Source organism: Monocercomonoides exilis, assembly GCF_001643675.1.
Source record: "Monocercomonoides exilis strain PA203 chromosome Unknown scaffold17-1647472, whole genome shotgun sequence".
Lineage (NCBI taxonomy): Eukaryota > Preaxostyla > Oxymonadida > Polymastigidae > Monocercomonoides > Monocercomonoides exilis.
Window position 1 is genome coordinate 1,372,883 of NW_027150562.1, and position 26,661 is coordinate 1,399,543.

Genomic DNA, 26,661 nt, shown 5'->3' on the forward strand with positions numbered 1-26,661 from the left:
TGCAGAAGTTTTAATTGACAACATTTTAAATCTTCACAATTTTTACAAAACGAAAATTTGAAACCAAAAGGAAGCGAGATGAAAAGCGCGACATTACAAACACTTAAAATTATGAGGTGAGAAATTAACTTCAAAGAATGAGGTGAAATATTTGAATACAGGTTGGGAAGGCTCAATAGAATTAGACAAACAAAATAGAACTTCATTAAAAATCCATGGATGAAAAGAGATCAAGTGAAGGATGAAAAAATTCAATGTTATAACTAAGTACTAACAACAACTTATCAGCTCAATTGCTCAGATGTGTGTCAGACTTCTATGAGACGCCGCACTTCCACGCGAGTTCAAGCTGTCTCTTCTTGGCGCAGAGGAAGGTCTGCTTCTGCTGCTGCTGATGCTGCTTGTGGTGTTTGTTTTTGGAGGAGTCTGACGAAGAGACGAGATGCTGCGCTGGCTGGCAGCAGACGGCGGGCGCTGAGAAGAAGAAATGGCAGGCGGAGAAGAAGGTCGAAGAGAAGGCGAGGGAGTGCGCAGGGCAGGCGAGATGGGACGGGCAAATGACGTGGATGTGGATGAAGTGGAGGAAGAGGAAGAAGAAGAAGGAGATTGGAATGTGTCGTGTTGTTTGATGGATGTACCTGATTGCAGCGTCGGCGAGGCAACAGGAGGTGAAAGCGGAAGCGGTGGAAGGCGTTTCTGAGAGCCTGTGCGAGTGACTGAAGACGCTGACGAAGACTGCCTGGCGCTGCGAGTGGGTGTGACTGGGCCAGTGAGTGGTGCTGGCGTGCCCTCACTGCGCATCCCCTGTGAAGAGAACATTCGTCGTCTCAGAAGAGCCAGTTCTGTCTTGCGTGCCTGCTCAGCCTCAATCACCAGGCGGCGGAGGTTGTCGAGCTCCTGCTGCTGCTCCATCAGTTCTCTCTGCACCGACGACAGATAGACCAGTTCGTCGGGCATCCCTCCGCCTGCTGCCCCTGCCACACCCGAGCCTGAAACAGGCGCTCTGCTGCCAGTCGAAGATGATCCGCTCTTCAACGTGGCTGTGGAACTCGACGACGACATTGCCTGCACCAGCAGCTGGTGCCTTTTCTCTTCGATGATTTCCTGCTCTTTCTGCTCTTCGTTGAAAATGTCGCGCCGCAGCTGGTTGATCTCCTTCACCAGCGCCACGTTCTCGTGCATGATGCGTGCAATCTCTGCCCGGTGGTGTGCTGCTCCAACCACAAGATTCTCCTTCAGCTTGCTCACATTCTTCTCCAAATGTGTTCTTTGCCTCTCTCTTTCTCTCTGCTCTGACGCACCTGCACTCGCTGCTGCTGCTTCTTTTGCTGCTTTGCTTCCACCTCCTCCAAAGCCTACACCCAACGCTGCCCCCATCCCTCTGTCTCCACCAGCAGCTCCTCCTCTGCCCCCTCTTCCTCCTCTTCCTGCTGCTCCTCCTGCCCCTCCTCTCCCTCTCCCTCTCCCTGCCCCACTTCCACCTGCCCCTCTTCCGGACCCACCACCAGCTGCAACTGTCTTCGCAAGTGGTGGAGGCAGATTAAATCTCCCAGATGCACTTCCAGCGATCTCTTCAGGAACAGACAGCTGGCCGCGGGCGTTGCGGAGCACGTATTGTGTGTAGATGCGCACGAAGTCCTCTTTCAGCTGGCGAGAGTCGTCCAAGTGAGGGAGGCAGTTGTGCAGCTCGTCTTCCACTTTCTTGATGTACTCCGTCGTCGTCTTCAGCCTTTCGGTCTGGATGGCCAGCTCTTTCTCCAGCCCACGCAGATTCAGATGCGTCTCGCTGATTTCCAACTCCAGTGAACGCTTTTTCATTGAATATGTGTCCAGCTCAGCATCCATCTCTTTGATTTGTTCTCCAAGTGACTAAGAATGAAAGATAATGATAAAAAAAAAAAGAAAGAAAAATTATAAATAAAAAGATTATCAATTAAAATCATATCACACCTGAATTTCATGTTCTCTTGGAGCGATCTTTGTCTGCAGCTCCTGTATTTTCCAGTCCAGCACGAACTTAAACTTGTCCAATTCCTGGTTCTTCTGCTTGAGATCCTGTATCCTAAACGCCTTGTCCTTGATTGTGTCTTCTCTCTCTGCGATTTCCTTCTTCAGCGACGAGATCTCACCCAGTACTTCCTCCAGCATCTGGCAGCACGTCTGATACTCAATCACTTTCTCCTCGTATCTTCCTTTCGCCTCCTCCAGCTTCTCTGACTTGATCGCCACGATTTTGTCTGCCTCGCTCTTTTCCAGCCTCGCCAGCTCTCTTTTCTCCTTCTTCGAGTTCAGCTGCGTCTCCAGCGCCATCTGCAGCTTCAGCAGCGACACATCGCCACTCTCCATCACAGCCAGCCGGTCAGATGTGTCTGCCTCAAACACATCGGCGATCTCCTTCTCAATCCTCCGCACATGCTCCTCGTTGTCTGCGATCTCCTCTTCGTACGACAGCCGCTGCGCCTCCAGATCCTTCTTGTGCTTCTCCTCCATCTCTTTTATCAGCTGCTCCCACTCCGCTGCTTTTGCCTGCTTCTCCTTCTCCAGCTGCTTTGCTGACTCGTCCAGCTGCCGTACTTTCTTCTCTGTCTGCTCGTCCAGCCGCGATGTCGACTCCAAGTAATCCTTCTCCAGCGCCTCCACATCCTTCTGCCCTTTCGACTTCGTCGCCTCAATTTCTGTGCGTGTTGTCTTCAGCCGCTCAATCTGCGACGTTGTCATCACATCGTGTCCTGAGTCTATTTCTCTCAGCTTCTTCTCGTTCTCTTCCTTCAGCGCTGCCACTCCCAGCGTCCGTTGCGTGTCCACCTGCTTAATCTTCTCCTCCAGCGCCACCAGTTCGCTCATCGTTTCTGCATACTGTGCTCTGCTCACCTGGATCTCCTCTGCCCACAGCTCCTCCTTTCCCGACTTGTCTCCAGCGCCGCCCATCATGCTTGTTCCTTCAAGTGTCGAGTCGCCATCCCCATCGCCTGTGCCAACAAGAGTCACATACGCACACCCGTCTGTCGAGCAGCTCAGCAGTTGAACAGGCCCGCTGGTTTGTGTATGGGTGCCTGGGAAGTAAGTCGAAGGCAGCAGGGCTGTAATCGCTCCGCTGTGCAGTGAAATCTCCTGGATGGGCCCAGCATCGCTCAGAGGCACATTGAACAAGCGAATGCTCCCGTTGTCCATTCCGACAACCAGCTGCTTCTCAGAAGGCAGCAGTGCAATTGCTGTCGGTGCAGCAAACTCCAACTCAGGTGAGGCACACACAGGCTGAAGATGCGCATCGAACTCTCTCAGCCTGCGGTCAGAGCACGCAAAGAAGAACTTGTCGAAGTCAATCGCTGCGGCTATGGCAACAGCCACACATCCACCCACGCCCATCACAGAAGAGGTGCCAAGCAGATCGATTTTCTCAGCCACGTTCGACCCACCGCGGATGGCCGATGCCTTCGCTCCTCCAGCCTCAGAACCTGCTCCACTTTTGTCGCTTTGCCCAGCTGCTCCTCCACTTGACGACGAAGAGGAAGAAGAAGAAGATGACGCTGAAGCAGTGATGGGCTTAGCACTTCCGACAGCAGCTGCTTTGAGTGATGTGAAGGTTGTCATATCCCACAGGATGGCCAGCCCATCCGCAGCTGTTGTGATGAGCCGTGTGTCGTCTCTGCTCCATCTCATCTGCTTCACACGCGAAGAGTGGCCGTTGATGACACCGCCTGCGAGAATGCCCTTGTTGCTCCCTGAGAAGAAGTCGTAGACTTGGATCACCTGCGACACACTCGCCACAAACTGGTGCCCTCCATGCGAAAACACTGCTTCTCGGCAGCCTCGTAAGGAGGAGTATTCTCTGCCCTGCTGCATCACAAGCCCGTCGAGCAGAATGTTGAAGAGGCACAGCTTCTGCTGCTGTCCAACCACTGCAAAGTGCCCTGAAGGGTGGATGTCCACACACGTGATCTCATCACTGGCATTCGGAAAGCTTGTCGCAAATTCAATCTTCAGCTGCCTGTCAGTCGAGACAACTGGAAATGAAATCGCTCGAATGGACCGATCAACTGACGCTGTGATTGCTAATGCGCGGTGGTTTGATCTTGCAGCACCAATAATCGCTCCGCGATGCCACTGAGGAATAAGATCAGTAACAAGCACAGACACCCCACCGCCCACAGTTCCGAGTGAAGTGGTGCTTTCTGAGCCGATTCCGCCTCCGTACGTACCTCCTGAAGAGACATAGGCGGGTGAAGTGATGCTGCTGGGTGCTTTGAGTCCTCCTGTAGAAGAGCTTGATGAAGCGGAAGACGATGAAAAAGGAGAAGATGAATCAGAAGACATGTCCAGCATCCCCTTCCGAAGAATATCGCCAATCTGTCCAGACGAAGGCGTTGACGGGGCTCCGCTGGGCGATGAAGCAGAAGAGCCTGATATTCCAGCCATGTCTGCCATCAGAACCTGCCCTTTCGACGTTCCGATGCACACCACACTCGAATTTGGCTGGAAGAGAGCAGCAGTCACAATCTCGCAATTGTCGATTGTAATTGACCTCATCTGGACATACTCCACCCCACTCATCCCAGGAGACGGAGAAGATGCAGGCGGAAGCATCATCATTCCGCTGCTGCTTCCCATTCCCATATTACGTGAAGATGAAATGTTCTCAAATGCACACAACGTTCCTCCATCAACGACAACACAAAATCCTTTCATCGTCGGAACAACAAGTCGAGGCGTTGCTCCTCCTTCAACTCGTCCGCAAACACCCTTTAATTCATTTGAATCAATAAGATAAATGTTCCCATCCTCACACGCAACAATCATTCTTGAAGTGTCCAACCATCCCATGTGAGTATAATTCTTAAGATTCTTATTTCCAAATGCACCAGGAATTGACTTAATGTTTTGGTCTTGAATTTTAAATACTCGGAAGAATCCTTGCCCACAGACGTACACAGCTGTTGTGTCAAGAATGTGAAAGCATGCATGCAAAAGTAAGCCTGAATTTTGAATTTTCAAAGCTGCGACTTGCTTATAATTCAACCTTGACGCATCAATTTGCCAAATATATAGTATATAATCAGTCGTTGTAAGCTTCGCCAACGCACATAAAAATCTGGCATCTCTTGAAAATGAGATTGAAACAATTGATTGACAATCAACAGGAATCGGAGTTTTCAAGCGTCTAGTTGGATTTGTCCAATCTGGAACAACACTAATAAGCCATTTAATGCTTGCTGTTCAAAGAAAATATTCAAATAAAACGTAACGAAATAAATAAATAAATTTTCACACTTTCCATTTCAGCAAATGCAAATCCACGTATTCTTGAGCCAGAAGGTGATGCAAACACTGACTTAATTTGCTTGCCTTCTTTTGTTCCGTGAATAAATTGCTGTGTCGTATCATGCGAAGAAGAATCAGCGGTTGTTGGTACGGTGTACAAACAAATGAATTTTCCGCAGACATAAAGTATATGCCTTTCATCTATTACAGCAACCGAATTTAATCCAATAGTTGCTCCAAAACTGTTAATGAGTTGAAAAGACATTGCTTCTGTATATTGAAGAACGCCTTTTTCAAAATAACCGTTAAGATCATAAAACATAATCAGAAAAAATATCAAATTGAGAAAATTATCAGATAGTTTTTTATTTACAATTTCAAGTGAAAGTTAGTTTACGCATCTTTATTTTGAATGAAAAAATAAATATGACATTGGTGTTTTTTTTTGTGAGTGTCAAAATTTTCAAAAATTGAATAGACGCTATTTTTTGAGTCAGTAATATTGAAATCAAAAAAATAATTGCACTGCAACTTATTGATTATATTTATATTCATAACCAACAAACGTTTTATCAGACTTCCAATAAGAGATGAATTCTTTGAATGATAACAAAAAACATGTTATGCCACATGCAATGCGATATTTTGTCAATACACGTTCAAAAATGAATTATAATAATTCATGCTTTTGGAAAAAAAATTAATGCTCATAATTTTCTTGATTTTTAGAATTATTTCTCTTTTGACATACATCAAGAAACAAATAATGTTATGGGCAGTTTATTGAAAAATTCTCGATGGGTGTTAAGCATTTGTGGGATTTGCTTCGTCTTGCTCGTAAGCCGATCAATCTTCCTGCACTTGCAAACAAACACCTCGCTGTAGATACGTCAATATGGCTTTCTGCCTTTATGCATGCACTTCAAGATAAATCTGGGTCAATATCGCCTCATGCACATCTTATAGGTTTCATATTTCATTTTTTTGAATAAACATTTCATATTTAAGAAAGGGTTATATCATAGGATTCATCGCCTTTTATCATTAAACATTAAGCCACTTTTTGTTTTTGATGGTCCCACTGTGCCTTTGAAACGAAGAATACTAGTTTGTAGCAGATTTCACAGTTTCATTAATCTATTTCAATAACTAGATGGAACGAAGGGCACGTAGGAAATCTGCAAAGCAGCATCACGATGAATTGAAGTATCAATTGTTAAAAGAAAAGCTCAGAAGCATAATTTTACAGGAGCAATCTGGAAAACAGCCACTGATTTCCGCGAAAGATTCAGAAGAAGTTTCACTGAATTCATTCATTCATCAGCTCGATGATTCAATTGATGACGATGCTTTGAAAAACAAAAGTGAGGAGGATATGTGTGAAATTGAAGAAAATTCAGATTTTGCTGAAAAAGAAGAAGCTTCATCAGAAAGTCAAGACTCTGAAGAAATTGCTGAAGATGATTTTATTGACAAACTGCTTCACTTTCAAAAGAAAATTGAAAACGAAAGAGAGGAAGAGCAAAGAAGGATGAAAGACAAATTCAGAGCGATTGATGAAGTTAAACGAAAAAAAGCGACAAAAAGAAAGTTTACAGAACTATTGGGAATTTCAAGCGATGATGAAAACGATGTATTTGGAGAAGATCCTCTGAACATTTTGTCAGACTCAACAGATAACGAAGATGCAAATGATGAATCCAATCAAGGCAAAGAGCCAGAAATTGCAAGTATGCTCGATGAAATTTTCTTGAAGGCTTTGACTGCTCCACAGCCTGCTTTTCAAAGCGGATTTGAGGTCAATCCTGCTCCATATCATCCACCTTTGGGTACGAAAACATCTCTTTTCGAAATGAGCAAAGCAAATTCCACAGTGACATCTAAGCCAACCCGAGTCATTTCATCTCTTTCAGAGGAACTATCAACAACTATTCCAAGAAATGTCCAGTCAGACAACCGAATTCAAGCAAATAGAAAAGATAACCGCTTGCATTCATCAAACTATTTTCCATGGGAATCAGGTTTTACTAAAGAAAAACAGCAGAGTAAACCAGAGCAACGCACTCAACAGGCGCAACAAGAAGCTCCAGAACAACAACAAAAAGAGCATTTATCTCTGTTTGACGAAAACGACGCAGATGTGATTGTTGACTCTGATGCTTCTTTTTTTTCAAATCTTTCAAATAAAAAGCAAAATGACATTACTTCCAGTTCTTTGCAAGCACAACCTTATAACTATTTTGCAAATGCAACTCAACATTCACTTCCAGTTAGCTTGAACAGTTCAACCTCTTTAAACTCTTTTTCACATTCCGATTTCACTTTTCCTATTGTGCACAACGAAAGCATTCTTTTTCACAACGATGACTCAGTTTTGCATTCATTTATCAATCAATCACAAAGTTTAACTTCTGCTTCAAACTTACAGTTACCAAGCAAAAATATTAAGGAAAATGCGATTAATTTAATCGAAGAAAGCAAACAACAAAGCGAAAAACATACAGCTTTTGGAGCAAATGAAGTGCTTTCGTCAAAGCCAGATGTACAAATATTATCAATTGATGATAAATGTTTTAAAGAGAAATTGAACATGAAGAATCAATCTGATTCAATAAATTCCCCAATTCCAGTTCCTCTAACTGAATCAAAGGGAAATCACGATGCTGATGCATCATTAAAATCTCAATTTCCAATGCAAGAGATTGAATCAAAATCTTCAATAGAAACGAAGACAATAACAATAGAAAAGAAAATTGCTTCAGAAGAAAAGGAGGCTGTTGTTTCTGTGCAAAGTGACGCGGACGGGCTGCATAGTGTCAGCGAAACAATTAATTCATTGATAAAAGATGAACTGAAAACTGATGAAAAAGAGGAAAAACAGCACACGAAAGAACTTGATGATGACTTAACAATTGATCTCGCTTCAACATCACATTCACCAGCGGAAAATGTTTCCTTTAAAAGCAATACTTGCGATATTTCTGATATTTCAGTTGAAAAACAGGATTCAACACAATCTAAAAGCCCAATAATTACCAATGAAATAATGAAAAAAGATGTTTGCATTACTGCATCATCTGAACCAGTGATATTGTCAACAAAAGCTGAATCAATAAAAGTTCAAGATGCTACAGAAACAATACCTGAAACTTCATCAAATGCTCAAACTGAAGATATTTCAAATTCGCCAATTAGTTGTTCTTCTTCACCACACCTTCTTGATTCACCACTTGTTTTACTGGATGAACACTCACCACCTTCTTCACATTCTCCAAGTGAACAGCAAAATGAACCGATAGTCATCACATCCAATCCTCAATCACCACTTTCTCCTTCTCCGCCATCTTCTGCTCCAATGTCACCAGCCACAAAGCGATTCCTGTCTGAAGATGTCTCTGCCTCAATAAATGACTATCTGGAGACCGAAAGCAAGAGAATCAGCAAAGTGGAGCAAACGCTTCAGGAAAAGATTGGGCATGCATCAAGAGATGCTGCTATGCTGCCTGAGAATGCAATGTGTGTATTGTTGAATGAAAGAATTGAAATAGAGATAATTTTGTGAGTTTTGAAAGATTCATAATGAAAATTTGACTCATATATTATTGATAGATTTATTTATTTGATGAAAATATTGATTATTTCTTCTTTTTCAATCAAAAATTTCTTTTGCAAAAAAATATGTTTCTTTGACTTTATTTTTCTGTTATTAACAATAACCAGAGCTGAGTGCCAGCATCTTCTCAGCTTGTTTGGCATTCCATTTGTCACATCTGCCGGAGAGGCTGAGGCGTGTTGTGTCCAACTGGAGAGAGAAGGAGTAGTCGATGGCATTGTGAGTGAAGATAGCGATTGCTTCCCATTCGGAGCTCATCTTGTGATCAGAGGCCTTTTGACAGGTGGTGAAGAGGTTTGTGTTTTTGATTCTGATTTGAAATGTTTTGCTGGCATGTCAATGTGAGCAAAAAATTTTGATTTGTAAGAAATTCTTGAATTATTTCTTTGATTGTTTTTTTGTTCTAATTTTTTTGTTCTTTTTCATCGAAATCTGATTCTCATTTTTTGCACAATTAACTTTTTTTCTTATAATTGCTGACTTTTGTGTGTCCAACATAGGATGGAATATATGCTTATTCATCGCGTGATATTGAAGACTTGCTTGGATTGAACCAACACGACATCATTGATCTCTCTCAACTGATGGGATGTGATTATTCTGAGGGCATCAAAGGAATAGGAAAAATGAAAGGTTTGATTCATGGAAAAGATATTTGTATACGAGAAATATAATTCTTTACTCTATTTTTTGTTATTATTGTTAAATTGTCATTATCTTTCTTGAATGTCAACAGCGTTGGAAGTTATCACAGGAATCAAACGTTATCAAGAAGCAAGCAGGAACAGCGGAGAAGATCCTTCAAAAGATCTTCCACCTCCTTTAACAATATTTACAGAATGGATAAAATGTTTGATCAAAAATTTGTGATTCCTCATTCATTATGTTATTTCTACAAATTTTATATTTCCTCATATTTTTATCCATTTCTCTCTTTTTGAATTGGTTTCTTTATTGGAATATTCGTTCTCTTTTAATCATTCTCGTTCTCATTCTCATTCTCATTCTCATTCAGCAAACCCAAATGAGCTTCATCCACTTGACGATTTTATGCCACAATCCATTCACACACTGCGTAAATCGCTTTCACATTCCATTTCTCCTTTTTTCCCTTCGTTTGATGTCGAGGCAGCCTTTTTAAGGCCGCTTGCTCTGACAGATGCTGTCCAGGACGAAATAAAGCGGATGAAAGAGAAGAAAGAGAGAAAGATGAGACTTAGAGGATTGTCGGCTGATCGATCAAATGAAGAAACAAACAATCTATTTGGAGATGGCAATGATGAAGATGCACCAGAGAGTGGAATGCTGTCATTTTCAAGGATTCTGTCAAACGGGATGGAAGATGTGGAGAAGATTGGGCTGTATGCAGAGGTTAGCATGGGCATTGGCAGCTCTCGTGTTATTTCTGAGCTGATGCCAATTATAAAGAGAAGAGAAGATGCCAAAAAGAATAAGATGTACAATCAGACAACGTTGGATTTGTTTCTTGCTCCGCCTGTTTTCTTTGAAGCAGATGAAAAACCGAAAAAAGGCAGAAGAAGCAGTAAATCATCAAAGCAACAGGATAAAAGTTCAAAAGAAACGAACTCTCCAGCAAAAAAGAAAAAGAAAAGAAAAACATCAGAAAGATCAAAGAAGATTGTTCTAGATGATTCTGATGATTCTGAGAAAGATGAAGAAGTTGTTAATGTTGACGTTGAAAAGGAAATATCAAATGAATATGCAAAGGATAATGAAACTGGCATTGACAACAGTCCAAAAGAAGGAAAACGTCCTTCGAGGAATTCAAGGCCAAGGAGAGCAACAAGAGGGAGAATAAAAGGAAGGAAAAGAATGATAGAAGAAAGCGACTTTTTTGAAAGCTCATCAGAAATTGATGAAGCACTTGATAAAGATTATGTGGAGGAAGCAAACAATGAGAAGAAGTTGGACGATTCAGATGCCTTCGAAGAAAATGGGAATGAAGAAGATGATGAAGAGTCTGATGAAAGCATTGAATGGTCACCTAAATTGCAAAGGAGGAAAAAGAAACCTTCGAAAAGGAAGCGGAAAAGCAGTCATTCACCTGTTCAGGATGAGAAGCCTGTTGATAAAAGCAAAGAAGAAGAAGGAGATCAATTGAAAGAAGTCAAAGCGAATGATACAGCTGAAATAGATTGGGATGCCGAATTCGAAGAAGCCAAGTCTTTGGAAAAAGAAAAAGTTCCATTGAAAGAAAGAGAGAAGCAGCGTCTTCAGATTTTGTTCACCAAATTGAGAGAAGTTACTTGAAGAAATATTGTGTCTATTAATTTTTTTCTTTTTCTTTTAAAAACAACAAGAAAATTTACGCTTCTGTTTTTAATAAATGCTTATCTTTGAAATGACCAAGAAATTAAATTGTTAAATCCAAAAATACCAAAAAAATAAGATTCTAAAAAGAAAAAGCCAACAAAAATAACAAATTAAACAAAAATACACACATAAAAATAGAAAAATGTATCATTTAAAATAAAAAGCAGCTAACTTTATCTGTTCAAGGCGAGCTTCCGTCTCTTGGGCGGTAAGGCTGTGACATTTGGCTGACAGATTCAGAAGCTCTCGTAGAAGGTTTCCATTTGGTCGAAGAAATAGAAAAGCTCTGTGAAGAAGGCGAGTGTGAAGATGCTGGGCGAGATTGGACTTTCTTTATGTAATCGTCTACAGCTGGGTCTCCAGAGAGTGCTGATGGTTGCAGCGAGCTCAGAATAGACTGGGCGTTCATGCTTCGCTCAGAATATCGTGAAGACACACTTTGTGTGGGAGAAGCAGAACGAAGAGATATTCCACTACGTTGGAGGAGAATTGGATTCACAAATGTGATTGTGTCTTTCAGCGAGCGTAACTCTTTCGAGGCAGAAGCCAACTTTTTGTAGCGGTCTAAATTCGAAGGCGCAGGTGGCAAGCTCTGAGGAGTGCCATTTGCAAGCGTGATTTTTGGTTTGCCTGGCCGATTAATCACACCTGAAGAAGAAGAAGAAGAGGAGGAAGAAGAAGAAGTTGAAGGAGGAGGAGGGTTAGGAGGAGGAGGGGGAAGATGCGTAGTTTGCTGTTTCAGAGTAGGAGATGCAACTGGAGATGATGAAGGACGTGAATGAGAACGAGGAGAAGAATCGTCGCTGTCTGGAATGAGAATGATGCTCGAAAGAATGCTGCCCTTTGGAGCATTAAAGGAGCTTTTTGAAGAGGCTGTTGATTTTTCAGAGGACGATAGAGAAGATGGGGTTTTGCGTTCAGGGGTAGAATTAACAGACTTATGGCTGGTAGATGACTGGCTTTGTGTGTTAGTCTTAGTTTTGTCGCGCTCTTCAGAAGACGGAGAAGTCATTCTGGTTAAAGGCAATGAAGGAGAAGTCGAAGAGCGAGGCGAATGGACTGGCGAATGAGCAGGTGAGGGCAGAGAAGCAGATGTTGAATGAGAATTTTTTTCTGAAGAATTTGTTGAGGAACTTGCAGAAGCTGAGGAAGAAGAAGAAGAATTTGATGATGAAGATGCAGACCCCGAAGGGGACTGAGAAATATGAGGAGAAGCAGAACGTTTGCTTTGTGCTTTGCTGCTTGTTTCTGGTATAAGAATTGAAAGATCATCAAAAATAATCACATCGTCTTCGCTTTTCTTTCTTTGAGGATATCTTTTTTCTGTCGGTGGCTTGCTTTCTTCTGAATGATGTTTGACTGGTGTTTTCGGCTGCTTTTCATTCTCTTTCGTTTCACTTCTACTGCTTCGTTGGGTCTCTTTTTCTTTTGTGCTTGTTTCAGGTTCAATCACAACCACTTTTTGTTCTGTTGTTTTTTCTTCAAGCAAAGAAGAATTCTTTGCGGAGTTAGCTGTTTTTAAACGAGGCAGTGAAAAAGTTGTGGTTTTTGTTTTTGTTTCAAGATCGATCACTTTTGGTTGTTGCGCTTTCGCTTCTTTTTTCGTTTCTTCTGCATTTTTATCTTCTCCTTTTTCATTTTCCACCACTTGAAAGTCCAGCTCGATTTCTGGTTCTTTGCTTTTGTCGTTTTTCTCTTCGTCAATTTTCACAAGTTCGATCAGATCCTTTTTCGCAGCTGTTTTCTTCGATGAAGATTTCCTCGGCTTTTTCAGTCGCAGAATCTCAACGTCTGCATCATCATCGTCTTTGACAGGCTTCAGTCTTTTAAAGCGGTTCGTGTGTGATTTGTGCAAACGATCAGCGAGTGAGGGAGAAGTCGATGGAGAAGGAGACGGAGAAGGCGAAGTGTGAGTCTGTGAACGAGGTGAAGTAGGGTTTGCTTGCTGCTCTTGTTCTGATTGCATCTGAGACTGTGGTTGAGATTGGACTTGAGATTGTGATTGTGATTGTGACTGAGGCTGAGGCTGAGTCTGTGATTCTGTTGGCTTCTGGTGTTGTTGTGATGGCTGATTCTGAGTTGATTCAGATTGAACCTGAGCTGTTTCTTTGCTCTCAGAAATGTCACTTAAAATGTCAGGTATTGGCAAATGTGATTCGGGTTGTGTTTGAACGTCAGATGAATCAGAGGGCAGGGCAAGTGAAGATTTAACTGTGGTAGTATCTGAAGTGGAAGAAGATGGCAACGAAGAAGATGATGAGGTTGATGTTGAAGATTCAGGAGTAGGCGAAGGAGAAGATGACGATGAACTTGATGATGATGATGAAGTTGGTTGTGCTGTTAATGAAACTGCTGATAAAGAAGAAAACGAAGGATGACGAGAAATAGAAGATTGTCTTCTCAGTAGAGAAGAAGACTGATGACGATAAGCAGAGTTTGTTGGAGAATACAAAGACAGCTTTGTTCGAGCAGACAGGGGAGATGTTAAGCGGAATGCCTTTTGGATAGGTGACTTTGTGATTGGCGAGCGCGTTAGAGAAAGTTTCCTTTCGAGTTGAGGCGATTGCTCGTGCAATTTTGGAGGAACTGAAATCTTCTGCTGAGGAGCAAGCGCAGAAACAAGGAGAGGGATGAGAAGAGGGCTATGCGACGCCAGCAGCACTGTGATGGTTGCAAAGGGGGATAAGGCGCTTGTTTCCATAAAGTCCTCGCTCTGATCCTGTGTTAACAGATCACATAGAGATATTTCTTTTGCTGCTGCATCCTTTTGAGAAGGGCGGGGTGCTTGGTATTTCGTCTGCTTTTCTTTGAGCTGAATGAGCATCTGGTCAACTTCGTAGAAGTGGCTGAATGAAAGGGCATCGAGAATTAAGCGAAGAGTGTTCTGCTGGAAAACTGGCAGCATCTCCAATGAATCACGAATGGTATTTGACTGTTGCTTGATTGGATTCTGATTGGAAGAAGGTTGAGACTCGGTTTGGACTTTATTTGCGGATGAAGCAGAGTTTGTCATCTTTCCTTTGTCATCTCCAGCAGTCTGAACATTTGAGGAAGAGGGGCGTAACATCAGCACTTTTGAGACTGCTTTCAGTGATTGGTTCACATCTTCATAGAACACAGGGAAGAATGCTGAGCAAAGCTGGAGGAATGCTTCTGCCAGCTGCGACATTGCACTCACTCCGAAAGAGGAGAAAAGAGTGTTTCGATCAGCGTTTTTGAATGAGAAAGCAAGCGAAAGATTGACAATGAACTGGAAAGCAGCCCGTTGGAAATGAGATTTGTATGTTTCCTGAGAATCTGGCTCGTTTTCTTTTGCTTCGATTTCTCTCACTTCCTTTTTGCACTCCAGACATTCATACAGCTGCTTCTGTGCTGCAGGATTGCTGACAGCAGAACGGAGTGAATAAATAGAAGTTATGAGGGAGACAACAAAGAGGTGTGGGGTGTTATTGAACATGCCAAAAAGGGATATGATTTGCTGTGTTATTGCTTGGACTGGCAACTGACGCGAAGGAAAAGAGGGTAAAAGTTCAGTAAACGCAGAGAAGGAGAGGAAAGGCATAGAAAATGAAGAAAGAAGCAATAAAACAGGAGACGAATGCTGCGACAAGCCATCTGCCCAAACATTCCTCAGATGGGGCACATAAGCGAGCTGTTGTGTGAGAGAGGAGAGAAAAGAGGCAAAGAGATGATAAGAGGACAAAGCAGTGACATCCAACTCAAAATGCTGCTGGGACTGCAAGCAGATGACAAATGCTGCACAGAAAAAGACTAAATGAACAAGAACCTTCTGAAATGTGGAGTCGTTGAGCCCCATTTTTCTGATGAAAAACTGAAATTCTTTGAGAGAGGAAGACCAGAAGAGCGACTGAACTGAGTGCGGAAGCTGGAAAATGATTTGAACAATTCTGAATGTTGCTTCAGGACTCCCCAAAAGATAGAACAATAGAGCTGGCTCAACTCTTCTCTCTTTCTGCTCATTCGGCTGATGGCTTGCTGGGCGGTGCTGATGAGAATCCTGATGCTGATGCTTCATATGCTTTACCAGCACAGAAGACTCAAAGGAAGGCGTGTACATTTCATCGTCGTCGTGTTCTCTGCTGTTGTACCTGCTCATTTTGAGAGCTGTTTGTGAAAGGAATTTCTCCATCCAGTTTGACAGGAGCTGTTCTCCTTGTCTGCCGCTGAATGAGACAGAGGACCACAGTTGTGCAAACCCATCGACAAGGAAGTTGGATGCTGCATCCATATCTTGTGCATCAAAAAGAGAAAGAGAAGAAGAGGAGGGAGAAGAAGAAGAAGAAGAAGCTGATAAAGAAAGAGCAGGCAAGTCAGCAGAAAGGAATGTCTGCTCATTGGAAGCCGCCAGCTCATAGAAAGCAGGAGCCATCTGCAGAATCAATGCGAGGTGGAAGTCCGGTGCATATACAAGCAGCTGCTTTAGAGAATTCAGCAGTGCAGAAGAAACCGCACTGCTGCTCAAGTGTGGCGGTGGGGCAGAGCCGAGGGAGATGGTTGTGATGAGGCTGACAGGATCGCCGGAGACAAGCAGCTCGAAGCAGAAGAAAGTTGGAGGCTCCAGTGAAAGCTTGAGGGAAAGAGGGCAGAACGGAGTGGATTCATTGGAGAAGGCCAAAATGCTGCAGATGCACTGGGAAAATGAAACGGGAGGAGAAAGGGCAGAAGAAGGAAGAGGAAGCGAAGACAAAGCTAAGGAGGAAGAGGAGGCAGAAGATTGCAGCATATCCAGAGCATTTGACTGCTCATTCGTGCAAAGAAGATCCAAAAGCTGTGAGATGGAGTCATAATGCCGAAACGATGAAGAAATCGTCTCGAGTGAAAGCTCGCTGTAGTTAACAGCATCTGTTGATGTCTTTGCCTCTGACACTTGTTCGTGGATGATAGCACGTGCATTCATCGGGGTGGCAAAAGAAAGAGATGACAGAAAAGAAGAATTGAGCTGCATTTGAAGCATATTCATTGCGTCGCCCCACCAGTTGATGACACAGTCAGAAAGAGAAGAGAGCAGAGAAAGCATTCGAGTGGTTTTATCCTTCAGAACAGGAAGAGGAAGGGGAAATGGAGTGTATGAAGAGGGAAGAGAAGGAGCGTATTGAGAAGAAGATTGGAAGAGAGTTGAATGGAGTGGAAGCACAACGCTCTCCCACTCACTTTGGAGAAGCTCAAGAAACAGGATGCGCTGAAGAAACGTTGTGGGCTTGTTGATTTTGACTGGATTTTTCGTTTTGTCCTCAAAATTATTCAATTGAAAAGGGGAAGATAAAGTTGAAAGGCACATAGCAGACAGGAAGGCGATGATGTTGATGTTCTGATCAGAATGAATGGAATGCATCAGCCTGGACAGAAACTCGTTGAATGAAGAGTAAGAAAACGAGGCCATTGGAAGAAAGCCTTCGGAGACGTAGGAGTTCAGTTCGTCGAGGAAGTTAGCAGTTTTTGAGGAGAGAAGAGTTTGGAGGAAGGAAGAAGAAGATGATGATGACGAAGATGAAGAAGAAGAAGAAGAAGATGATGATGATGAAAAAGGAGAAAATAATGTAACCACCGAGTTAATAAACAGAATAAGCACGCTGATTGTCCATATTTCGAATGAAGCTGGTATCATTTCAGTGCGAAAGACGAGTGACACACACACACCAGAAAGACACCTTACAGTCTCTGCTGTCTGATTCAAAGGATCAGATGGCTTTATTGTTGGCAGGGAAGAAAGCTTATCAACAAATGAGGCAATCAATTGGGATAGACGTGATTTGATGGAAGTTGTGGAGGAAGAGGAAGAAGAAGAAGAAGATGAAGATGGTAGAATAGTAGAAGAAGCTGATGATGAAGATGATGATGAAGTGGAAGAAGGAGATGAAGTGGATAAAGAAGATGAAGATGAAGAAGGCAGCAGCCAGCCGAATGAAGTGAACAGATATGAATGAGGATGTGTTGTGTTTGAATGAGATGATGAATCATGAAGTTTCCATTGATCAGAATTGGAAGAAAGAGAAGAGGAGGATGAGGAAGAAGAAGAAGAAGAAGAAGAAGAAGAAGAAGAAGAGGAAACAGAATCAAGTTTTCGTGAAATGCATTGTTTAACCTTCAGAATGTGCTGGTTGAGAATGGAAGGGAAAGCGTGGAGCTGGTTTGGCAGACACAGAGAAGGAGGAATAAGATCATTTGCAATCGTTCTGTGGATGATGCCGCTGTTCAGAGGAAGGCAAAAATGGTTGGGAGTGCTGAAATCAGGCAGATGTGCCAGCAAAGTCACTGGCTTGGGGAGGGACTGAGGAAAAGAGGAGAATATTTGTGTGGGCTGTGAAACTTCTGAAGAAGAGCTGTTTGTCGAATTTGCCTTCAAAGCGACTTCAAACGAAGGCATTTTGCGAGACAGATCGACAAACGAGAAGAGCTCGCTGAATGTCTCTAAAAGCGGTTTGTTTATGTTGTGTGCCTCTTTCTGTGGCTGAACAGAAGGAGATGGTTCATTTGTGGCTGAAGTGTTTGATTTGGATGCGGATGCAGATTCCAAATCATTGACTGTCAATTTGAATTGGCTGTTTTTTTGCCTTTGGATGAAGCTCAGAATGACCTTGCTCGACTCATCTGGTGTTCTGAGTGACAGCAAAATCCGTCTTTTCCTCCCTTTGACTGAGCTTGTGCCGTCTTCAAGCGCCAATTCTCTTCTCAGCCGCTTGAGCGAATATTCCTTTTCTGCCTCTCCAGCCTTCAGCGTCTTCATCAGGCGCGACAGCTTCGAGCGGCTGCGTTTCAATTTTGTGTGCGGAAGAAGGGAAATGAATGAACTGGCTCCGTCTTTCTCTTCGTCCTCGTCCATATCAGCTTTTCGAGAGATGTGAAGAGATGCTTTTGACTCGCTTCCATGTTTGGCATTAGATTTAATTTGAGATTCAGACGTTAAAAGACTCTCTTTCTTTCCATCCTTTTCTGTCTTCATGCTTTCTGCTCCTTCTGCTGCTTTCAATTTGAAGGCAGCGCGCTCTCCTTTGTCTTTTTCAGCAGCATAATCTCCCTTCCCAATCTGTTTTCTTTGAGCATCTTCCACATTTCTTGCATTTTTCCCTTTCTCATTCTCCTCTTCAGCATCCTCCTCTTCCTCGTCGTCTTCATCGTCCATCGAGTCATCAATGATTGGCGTCTCTTCTTCATCTGCACTTGCGCTGTGCAGAATGGTGTCCAAGTTGATTGCATCGTCAAGCCCATTCGCTGCCTTCAGCTCGTCGTCTGCCTCCATCGTCTCATAAAACACATCCGACTTCTCTCCTGCTCCTTTCGATGGCTCTGGCTCTTTGCCATGCTCCCCAATTGCACCCCGCTTCTGTTCAGAATCATCGCCGGGTGGTGCAGAAGAGTCTGTGTGTCCTTCATCCTTCAGCTTCAGCAGAGAAAACTCCTTCACTGCTCTCAGAATGATGTGGTGGGACGCATTGTGAGGAGCAAATGCAAAGATAAGCGAAGGCAAAACACGTTTTTTCAAGGCAAAAACAAACGCGGATGTGATAGAAGCGCGCATGATGCCTGCGAGATGCCCTGCAACTGCTGGTGGGAGATGTGGTACAACAGCCACTGCCTTGTCTGTTGAAGACACGAGCGATAGGTCGAAGGGAGGTACAGATCTGTTTGAGTACATGAAGTTGAGGAACGGCGAGTGCTGCAGATAGATCATGTCACACATGAGCCCCAGGATGGCAAAGCGCGGCACAACCAGCGGCACATTCGGCACAGGCACAACACGCCCTTGTGAGTCCAACATGCGTGCCACCACTTGCAGATCCAGCTCGTTGTTTCCGGCTGTTGGCGTGAAGAAGAACCAGTCGAAGCCAAGCGAGAATTCTGTGAAGGAGCACATCATGTTCATGCGCTTGATGTCTTCGGCACAGTCGCTCTCAGCCAGCGCTGTTTGGAACGAGGGGTCGCGGCGCATCAGCCGTTCAGCAGTGATCCCTTTGAACGAATACAGTGCAACCATCACCTGAGCTGTCAGTTGGTCTCTCCCAGTTATGTCGCGCTTCTTCTGCTGTGTCTCAAACGGGATGTGGAAGCAATGCGAGAGGAAGCGTATGACGTCGCAGCATATGTCTCCAAACAAGATGACAGACTCAGCCGCGACTGGAAGCGAGGATGCAACGATAAGTCCAACAGGATTGCCAAACGGAACACACGTTGGCGACATCTCCTTTGAGGCAGAGCTGACTCCGCTGGGTGAATGCCGCTTTTCCTGTGATGTGCCACCCACAATTGTCGCAGCAAGTGTTTGAACAAACATTCGAACGTAGAATTTCTGGCGGGAAGGTGGATTGTTAGGTACATGATTGAGCAGAAACTGGATGACAAGGAAAGTGTCAAATGGGATGCGACTGATAAGAAGGTCTATTGGAGTAGGTGTAGCCAGAAGAGACAGAAGCAGCGAGCGTGCCGGACATTTTCCGCAGTCTTCTTGCGGCTGGGTTGAGTTCACGAACTCGGTGAATGGAGGTGGCAAACTTTTGGTCGTTGGAGATGGTTCAGATGTTACCAGAAGGAAATGGAATATTTCGTGAATCAGGGGAACGTCGAGAACTCTAAGCATCACTCGCACCAAATCTCTTCCACTGCCCTCTACAAACAAACGCAAGTTTTGTTGGATAAATGACTCGTTCCACAGCTGTGAAATAACATCAATTATTTGTGTTCTGGTTCTTGAAATTTGATCTCTTTGAGGCCAATCATTGAACTGATGCAAGTAATCCGACAATGTTCGAATGAACGTGTAAAAGGCTACGCAAACAACTGATGCCTCGCTAAATAATAGCTGCTTATGGCTTGTTAATAGAATAATGCACTGGGAAATATGTGTCATATTTCGAGTTGAAACATCCCCTGACCTAATACAACGCAAAATGCTAAGAACTAATTGAAATGATTGTGGTATGTTCATTTCCATCAGCGATTGAATCAGAAAAAATATCTTCAAAGAACATTAAAAGAATCAACTAATCTAAACAAGAATACTGCAGCTTTTGTATCCTCAAGAATTTGATGCCAGTGATAAAATAGTGCAAATAATTGTGTACATAAGTGATGATAACTGTCATTTTGAACCCTAAGAATGCATTGGCTTACCTATCGAATAATAAAATCGAGTTTCAACACAATTACTTTGAATCACACTTTTTCCAGTGATATCTTATTTTGTGGACAGATTGCCGCATACAGCAGTCCGTTCATTATCATTTGATATTGCTGGGTGGATTCTTGAGCTTTTGAAATCAGTAAATCAAATAATCGACTATCACTAAAATCTGCAGTGAACTGTTTTAATGTTTCATATCCAGCTTTTAATTGCTGAACAGCATTGATTTTAATTTTTAAAAAAAAGCAGTTATTCAACCATTTTGAATCAGGAAACCCCCAAATTTTCCCAATGGTTGATGTTTAATCAAATTATTATGGAGGGTAAAAGAAAACAAATAAAAGACCTGAGAAAAATAATGAGGTGCATCAGGAATATGTAATAAAAAAATGTTATCTGATGAATTCTGAGGAACAGATGATGATGATCGAAGAGAAGATTGATCATTCGAAAGTGCTTTCATTTCTCGCTAATTCAAATTTAAAATGTTGAAATTTGATTGTATATCATAAAAACAATAAAAGCAAATGTAACGATATATTTGTAATAATCAAAATATTTGGAAACCCCGTTTTTGGGCGATAATCTATGTTCTCAATTTTTTTATATTGGGAACCTCATTCTCAAATATCAATTTTTATGTATCCAACAAATTGTTTGAATGCTAATGGACTAATTTCATAAACCTTTTCTTATTTTTTCTCACCAACATAGTAATGGGAATCAGTTAGGATTACAGATCAATCAATTATGAAACGATCTGGAGTAAAAACAACTGTTGGTAAAAAATCCCAAGCAAAACCTGTAGCAGTGTGTACATGTTTTGATTATTTGTTGTTTATTATTTTATATTTTTCTGAATTATTTTGTTATCTGTTTGAAATAATTTATGCACCTGTTTCGTTTGTTTCAAAGGGCAAGTCACCAGCTGAAGGCCCATATTCACCAATGAAAACGCCTATGACGGCAACAGGCTTTGGTCCATCTAAGTTTAGCCAATTTGAACAAGTTTGAATATTTCATTTTATTTTTAAAAAATATTTGTTATGTTTTACGTGTTATGTGAATTTATTGGCATTGCACGCAATTTGCAATAACCATTTTCACAGAAAACAATTATTGAAAAACCACCAAATCAACTTGATTTGACAGATGCGGAACTCGCTGAAGAAATTCAACTCATGTTAAACACCACTGATTCGTTTATTCCAACAAATATTGTACGATATAGTAACAAAGATAGAGCATATAAACTTGACACAAGCACTACACATACAAGAACTCATTTTTCTTTGGATTCAAGATGCACTTACAGAGATCCTTTGGCATACAGTGGAGGAGATGGAGAAAAAGGAACTAGCACATCAACAGCATCTACTTCCACTTCTACTGCTCCACGTCTATTGAATGCTTTTAATATTTCTGCAATTGGAGCTCAAACAACAAATTTCGCTTTGAAAGATCGTCTTGTTGATACAGATCCAATTGAATTTCAAGATTTTTCATTCACTGTTACACAATGGGAAATATTTGATTCATACATGCAAGATCAAGAAAGGCAAAAAGCAGAAAGAGATCAAAAATCCAAGCGTCCAGGAATTGGAAAGAAAGGAGCCGGAGGAGCTGGAGGAGCAAGTGGAATAATGGGAGCTGCAACAGGATCAGCTCCGTTGATACCCATCCCTCGCCCAATTCCGATGCCTTCGTCTGCAGTTGCCCCGAGCGGTGGTGGCGTGCTCACAAGCGATGCTGCGACTGGCGTGGATGCCATCAGTGGCAGCAGCAGTGCAATCGCTTCTTCGTCATCAACGCCTTCTTCACAGCTGGGTGTGACGACCATTCCAACTGCAGCGTCACTTGCTGCATCGAGCACAGGCGCGTCTGGCAGCGGGCTTCCGACGAACATCGCGTTTGAGACTGATCCGGATGTGCTGCGGACGCTGCAAGTGCTGGAGAGGATGACACTTCAGAACACATACGATGTTATTTCCGAAGACTTCAAATTCTGGGAAGATCCCTCAGACCCCACAAAGGGCGATGCTGGCTCGCTGCTTCCGCTGTGGCTATTCACACCAGCAAAGAAGGAGGCAAAGCGGAAGTCCACCACTTGCCTTGCGTGGCATCCAAAATACCCCGATTTCTTTGCTGTTGGTTATGGCTCATTCGAATTTAATAAGCAAGGAATTGGTGCTGTGGCTGTGTATACACTGAAGAACCACTTGAATCCTGAATATTTCTTCACTTTTGATTCTGGTGTTATGTCAATTGATTGGAACCCAATGGTTTGTGGAATGCTTGACACAAACATTTTTTTTGAAATTCTTAAATGAATTTGAATTTATTTCACTATCAATTTTTATTATCATACATCAATTTTGTTACTTTTTTTCTCAAAACATATGTTTTTTTCTTGTTATTGTGCTTTATCATTTATGTAATTTCAACTTTCATATTTCATCTTGTATCTATATTTGAATGACTAATCACACAGCATCCACCATACATGGCAGTCGGTCTTTCAAACGGTATTGTTCTCTCATTTGACATACGGTCGATGTCATCCACGTTGTCTGTCTCGAAGATCGACTTCAGCCGAAGGAAAGGAGAAGTCAAAGGAAAACACACAGACTCAGTCTGGGCTACTTTGTGGGAAGACTCGTCGCTGCCGTTCACAGCTGATGAGGATGATGAGATTATGAGGGGACCGCCAAAGAAGAGAGAAGAGGGAGATTTGGATGATATGAAGAAGGAGAAGATGCATGATGACAGAGACAAAGATGAGAAGGAGAAGGAGAAGGAGAAAGTGAAATCAACCACAGCCACGCCAGGTATTATGAGTGGAGAGGAGCCGTCGAGCAGCGCAGGAAGAAGCGGTGTGGGACAAGTTCTGACAGTCAGCGGGGATGGAAGAGTGACAAGGTGGAGAAGAGAGAAAGACCGGATGATGCCAAGAGACGTGATGCTGATCAAGGCGAATGATGAGACGCTGGATGCGATAGCAGCTGACGGGGCAGACGAAGGCGATGCGGCCTCTTCGTCGTCATCGTCTTCTGCGACGTCAGCGTCGATGTCTGTGGACTCGTCCATCATCTTCTCGCAGACGGTGTCTGGGTGCACGTGCCTGGACATCCACCCGACGCGCACACACCTCATCCTCATCGGTACAGAGGAAGGGTACATCCACAAGTGCACCAAATCCTACAGCGGCGAGTGTCTGCAGATCTACAAGGCGCACAAGATGCCTGTCTACTCGGTCAAGTGGAATGCCATCCACCCGCGCGTCTTCCTCTCCTCAGGCGCCGACTGGTCTGTCTTCCTCTGGGACCATTCTCTTCCGGAGCCTCAGCTCACGTTCTCGCTCGGAGCAAGTGTGGGCGATGTTGCGTGGGCGCCGTTCTCTTCCACCATATTTGCTGCGTGCACGTCAGAGGGCAAGGTGTTTGTGTATGATCTGAATGTCAACAGACAGGAGCCACTGTGCGAGCAGCTGGTTGTGAAGAACGTCAAGCTCACAAAAATTGCTTTTTCACGTTTTGACCCTGTTCTTATTGTCGGTGATGAGAAAGGCAACGTGCACTCTTTCAAATTATCTCCTAATTTGCGCCGCTCTTTCAATGAAAAACCTTCACATGAGGAAGAGATTGATCATATGGAAAGAGTTTTGGAATATGCCACTAGATGCAAAGAAGCTGGAATGTAAAATCTAATTTTTAATTAAATCTTGTCTCAATTGCTTCTTCTTTTGAACTTTTTCATCTCCAAATCAAATCATTACGTTAATCATCAAAATGCTATATTTTTTTCTTATCGATAATTTATTTGTATTCTTGATCTTTTCCATCATTTTTTCAATGGGAATAAAAAAATATATTGTTCTCGATTTGATATTCGCATCAATTCTATTGGGCTGTGGAATTTATTTTTTGGTCGAAACATTTTTAATAAAAGTTGATCAAAATGACTATTTGATTGGTTCTCGTTTGTCGCCTGCAAAGCGAGTTCTAAAGATAATTGACAGACCTGAATTTGTTTCGTCGTGCATACTTATTGCTGGCGGACTGGTTATCCTTGTTGTTATGTATGGCACATTTTCAATCTTATTCGTTCAATAATTTTCTGCAAATATGAAATTTAGGCAATCAGTTGCATAACTTATACCCATTGACGTTAGCACTTCATTACATATTTATTTTTGCGGAACTACTAATTTCGATTAATTTCCTTATTCCATGTTATTGCTTTCAGGTTTGTTTTTTCTTTTGGAAAAATATTTTTTTATCAATTTTCATTCAACATTTCGAAATGTTTATGCTTTTCTTTTATCAAGATACCCTGTATCATATTTGACAAACCATTTATTTCACATTTTGTTAATGTACTCTTTGGAAATTTTTTCTTTTCTTTTCTTTTCTTTTTTTTTCACTTGTTTGCTTCTCATATTCGAAAGATTTCTGAAAAAAGTTTGTTGAGTCAATTCAAAAGAATCAATTTCAAAATATTATCATGAGTCAAAGTGTATTAATTCGTTTTGAAATTTTTTAAGCACGATATTTTTTCACTCTATTTGTTAAAGATTGTTTCTTGAAACAATTGATCATTTTAACTATAATAAAGTATTTTTGAAATTATAATGCGTCTCACCGTCGAATTTCTGCAAAAAGCAGATTCGTTTTTTAATCCTTGTGGAGAAAGACAGCTAAATCTCAGAGGTTTGCTTGTAATTAGTTAGATCTTTCAAATCATAATGCGTTTCATTTTCGTTTTGAATATTTCTCGTTAAAAGGTTTTAAAATTCCTGCAATCGAAAATTTCGGGGTTTTAAGGGTTTAAAACTCGTTTTATTTTAAATTTGAAAGAAATCAATTTTCTTATAGGACGCATTTGACGCAGTTGATCTCACAGATAATGTTATTCGAGTTCTTGGAGGATTTCCAACTTCTTATCGGCTAAAGGCTCTCCTTCTTTCTAGAAACGAGATTTCACATATTTCTCCAAATTTGCGTGAGCAAGTTCCAAAACTTGACACTTTAGTTCTTTCGCAAAATAAAATTGAAGATAGAAATGAGCTTAATTCTCTTGTTGGAATGCCAATTACGAGATTAGTTCTTATGGGAAATCCTATTGCCGAACAGCAAAATTATAGGTTGTATGTAGCTCATCTTCTTCCATTGTTAAAGGTTCTGGATTTTCAAAAAATTACTCAATCGGTTTGTGAAACTCTTTTTTTTACAAGAAACTGATTTATCCTTCAAACATATCACAATATCTAGGAAAGGCAGCAGGCTGAAGCTTTATTTGGAAAGTCTCCTTTTCCTACTGATTTAACGTCAGCTCGTCCGAAACCTTTAAGGAAGAAAGATACTCCTTCTATGACATCAAGCAGTGCGTTCACTCCTGGTGAATTTGCATCTGCTTCAAGCAGTTCGACAAAATAAACATCTGCTGTTTTCAATCATTTCATCACATTTCGCTTTTATTTTGATATGTATTTCTGGGTTTACAACAGTTCAGTTTAAACGATTCTGAAGAACGTTTTCTTTCTTTAATAAAACAGTGTAAAGGAAAAAGCAAAGATGAAATGGTTAAGCAAATTTTACAGCCTTTAATTTTCCACTTGAATCCTTCACTAGAGCACATTTTCCTTGAGAGGACATCAATTCTAATATCTCAGAAAACATCGCTTCGTCTGTTCCAACAAATTCCGAGTGCGTGGAGACTTCCTTGTTAAGCAATTCAAATACGGTCATGACAGATCCGCTCAATCTGTTTGTTTCCACCCATTTTGAAACAATCGTAACCCATTCTGGAATTGTTCTCCATAGTATCAATGCGACTATGTGTGTATCATCTGCCCATTTTGCATTTCCTTAAATTTTATATTATTTTTCACATTTCATTGAAATTATCGGAAAATATTGTCATTTGAATTACAAAAATAATAAGAAATAACCTTTTTCCACTAATGAATCGATAATTATTCTTACAGTTGATATTGATAACTTTCCTTGGAAAAAAAAGCATTTTTGATGTTAAATATAAAAAAGCACACTCTGAATTTTTCTATTATTAAACAATTCCATTGATTCTATTTCATTAAGATCTAATCGTTGTAGACCGAAATGTTTGCAGTATTTTAAAATCAAATCTTGCCAAGAGTCAATCTGTTTTGTTCTAACTGACACAACCTTTTGTAATCTTTCAAAAAGTTTGTTCTTAAAAAAAGCACTTCAATAAAAAATGCAACTTCATACGTGAAAAAAGGTGGAAGATGATAAAAAGTTGGAAAAGTGAAATGTTTAGACATAAAAATTGTTTATGG

General features: G+C 41.8%; 7 protein-coding genes across 7 annotated transcripts; 4 read left to right on the top strand and 3 right to left on the bottom strand.

The window, feature by feature from the left end:
* Window positions 1-8: 8 nt before the first annotated feature.
* Window positions 9-5,581, bottom strand: MONOS_6668 (putative WD repeat-containing protein 65; the record flags this gene model as incomplete). Its single annotated transcript, XM_067876915.1, has 3 exons — window positions 9-1,869; window positions 1,951-5,210; window positions 5,269-5,581. 3 exons carry the CDS (start codon window positions 5,579-5,581, stop codon window positions 298-300), a joined length of 5,145 nt encoding a protein of 1,714 aa, XP_067729366.1. The 3' UTR covers window positions 9-297.
* Window positions 5,582-6,412: 831 nt separating this feature from the next.
* On the top strand, window positions 6,413-11,163 carry MONOS_6667 (TFIIH basal transcription factor complex helicase XPG subunit; the record flags this gene model as incomplete). Its single annotated transcript, XM_067876914.1, has 5 exons — window positions 6,413-8,775; window positions 8,980-9,166; window positions 9,373-9,505; window positions 9,609-9,722; window positions 9,888-11,163. The coding sequence occupies 5 exons, from the start codon at window positions 6,413-6,415 to the stop codon at window positions 11,141-11,143; spliced, it is 4,053 nt and encodes a 1,350-aa protein (XP_067729367.1). The 3' UTR covers window positions 11,144-11,163.
* Window positions 11,164-11,197: 34 nt separating this feature from the next.
* On the bottom strand, window positions 11,198-20,069 carry MONOS_6666 (uncharacterized protein; the record flags this gene model as incomplete). The annotated part of the gene is made up of 1 exon (XM_067876913.1): window positions 11,198-20,069. The coding sequence occupies one exon, from the start codon at window positions 20,067-20,069 to the stop codon at window positions 11,388-11,390; it is 8,682 nt and encodes a 2,893-aa protein (XP_067729368.1). The 3' UTR covers window positions 11,198-11,387.
* Window positions 20,070-21,067: 998 nt separating this feature from the next.
* Window positions 21,068-24,156, top strand: MONOS_6665 (dynein intermediate chain IC78). The gene is made up of 4 exons (XM_067876912.1): window positions 21,068-21,152; window positions 21,258-21,350; window positions 21,452-22,624; window positions 22,834-24,156. Exons 1-4 carry the CDS (start codon window positions 21,093-21,095, stop codon window positions 24,040-24,042), a joined length of 2,535 nt encoding a protein of 844 aa, XP_067729369.1. The 5' UTR covers window positions 21,068-21,092; the 3' UTR covers window positions 24,043-24,156.
* A 37-nt stretch (window positions 24,157-24,193) lies between these two features.
* Window positions 24,194-24,493, top strand: MONOS_6664 (uncharacterized protein; the record flags this gene model as incomplete). The annotated part of the gene is made up of 2 exons (XM_067876911.1): window positions 24,194-24,420; window positions 24,478-24,493. 2 exons carry the CDS (start codon window positions 24,194-24,196, stop codon window positions 24,491-24,493), a joined length of 243 nt encoding a protein of 80 aa, XP_067729370.1.
* A 479-nt stretch (window positions 24,494-24,972) lies between these two features.
* On the top strand, window positions 24,973-25,869 carry MONOS_6663 (U2 small nuclear ribonucleoprotein A'; the record flags this gene model as incomplete). The annotated part of the gene is made up of 4 exons (XM_067876910.1): window positions 24,973-25,051; window positions 25,126-25,166; window positions 25,217-25,549; window positions 25,613-25,869. 4 exons carry the CDS (start codon window positions 24,973-24,975, stop codon window positions 25,775-25,777), a joined length of 618 nt encoding a protein of 205 aa, XP_067729371.1. The 3' UTR covers window positions 25,778-25,869.
* Window positions 25,863-26,649, bottom strand: MONOS_6662 (Vacuolar protein sorting 25A (Vps25A)). The gene is made up of 4 exons (XM_067876909.1): window positions 26,594-26,649; window positions 26,392-26,537; window positions 26,293-26,346; window positions 25,863-26,208 (listed from the first exon to the last, which is right to left on the bottom strand). Exons 1-4 carry the CDS (start codon window positions 26,644-26,646, stop codon window positions 25,925-25,927), a joined length of 537 nt encoding a protein of 178 aa, XP_067729372.1. The 5' UTR covers window positions 26,647-26,649; the 3' UTR covers window positions 25,863-25,924.
* Window positions 26,650-26,661: the final 12 nt, after the last annotated feature.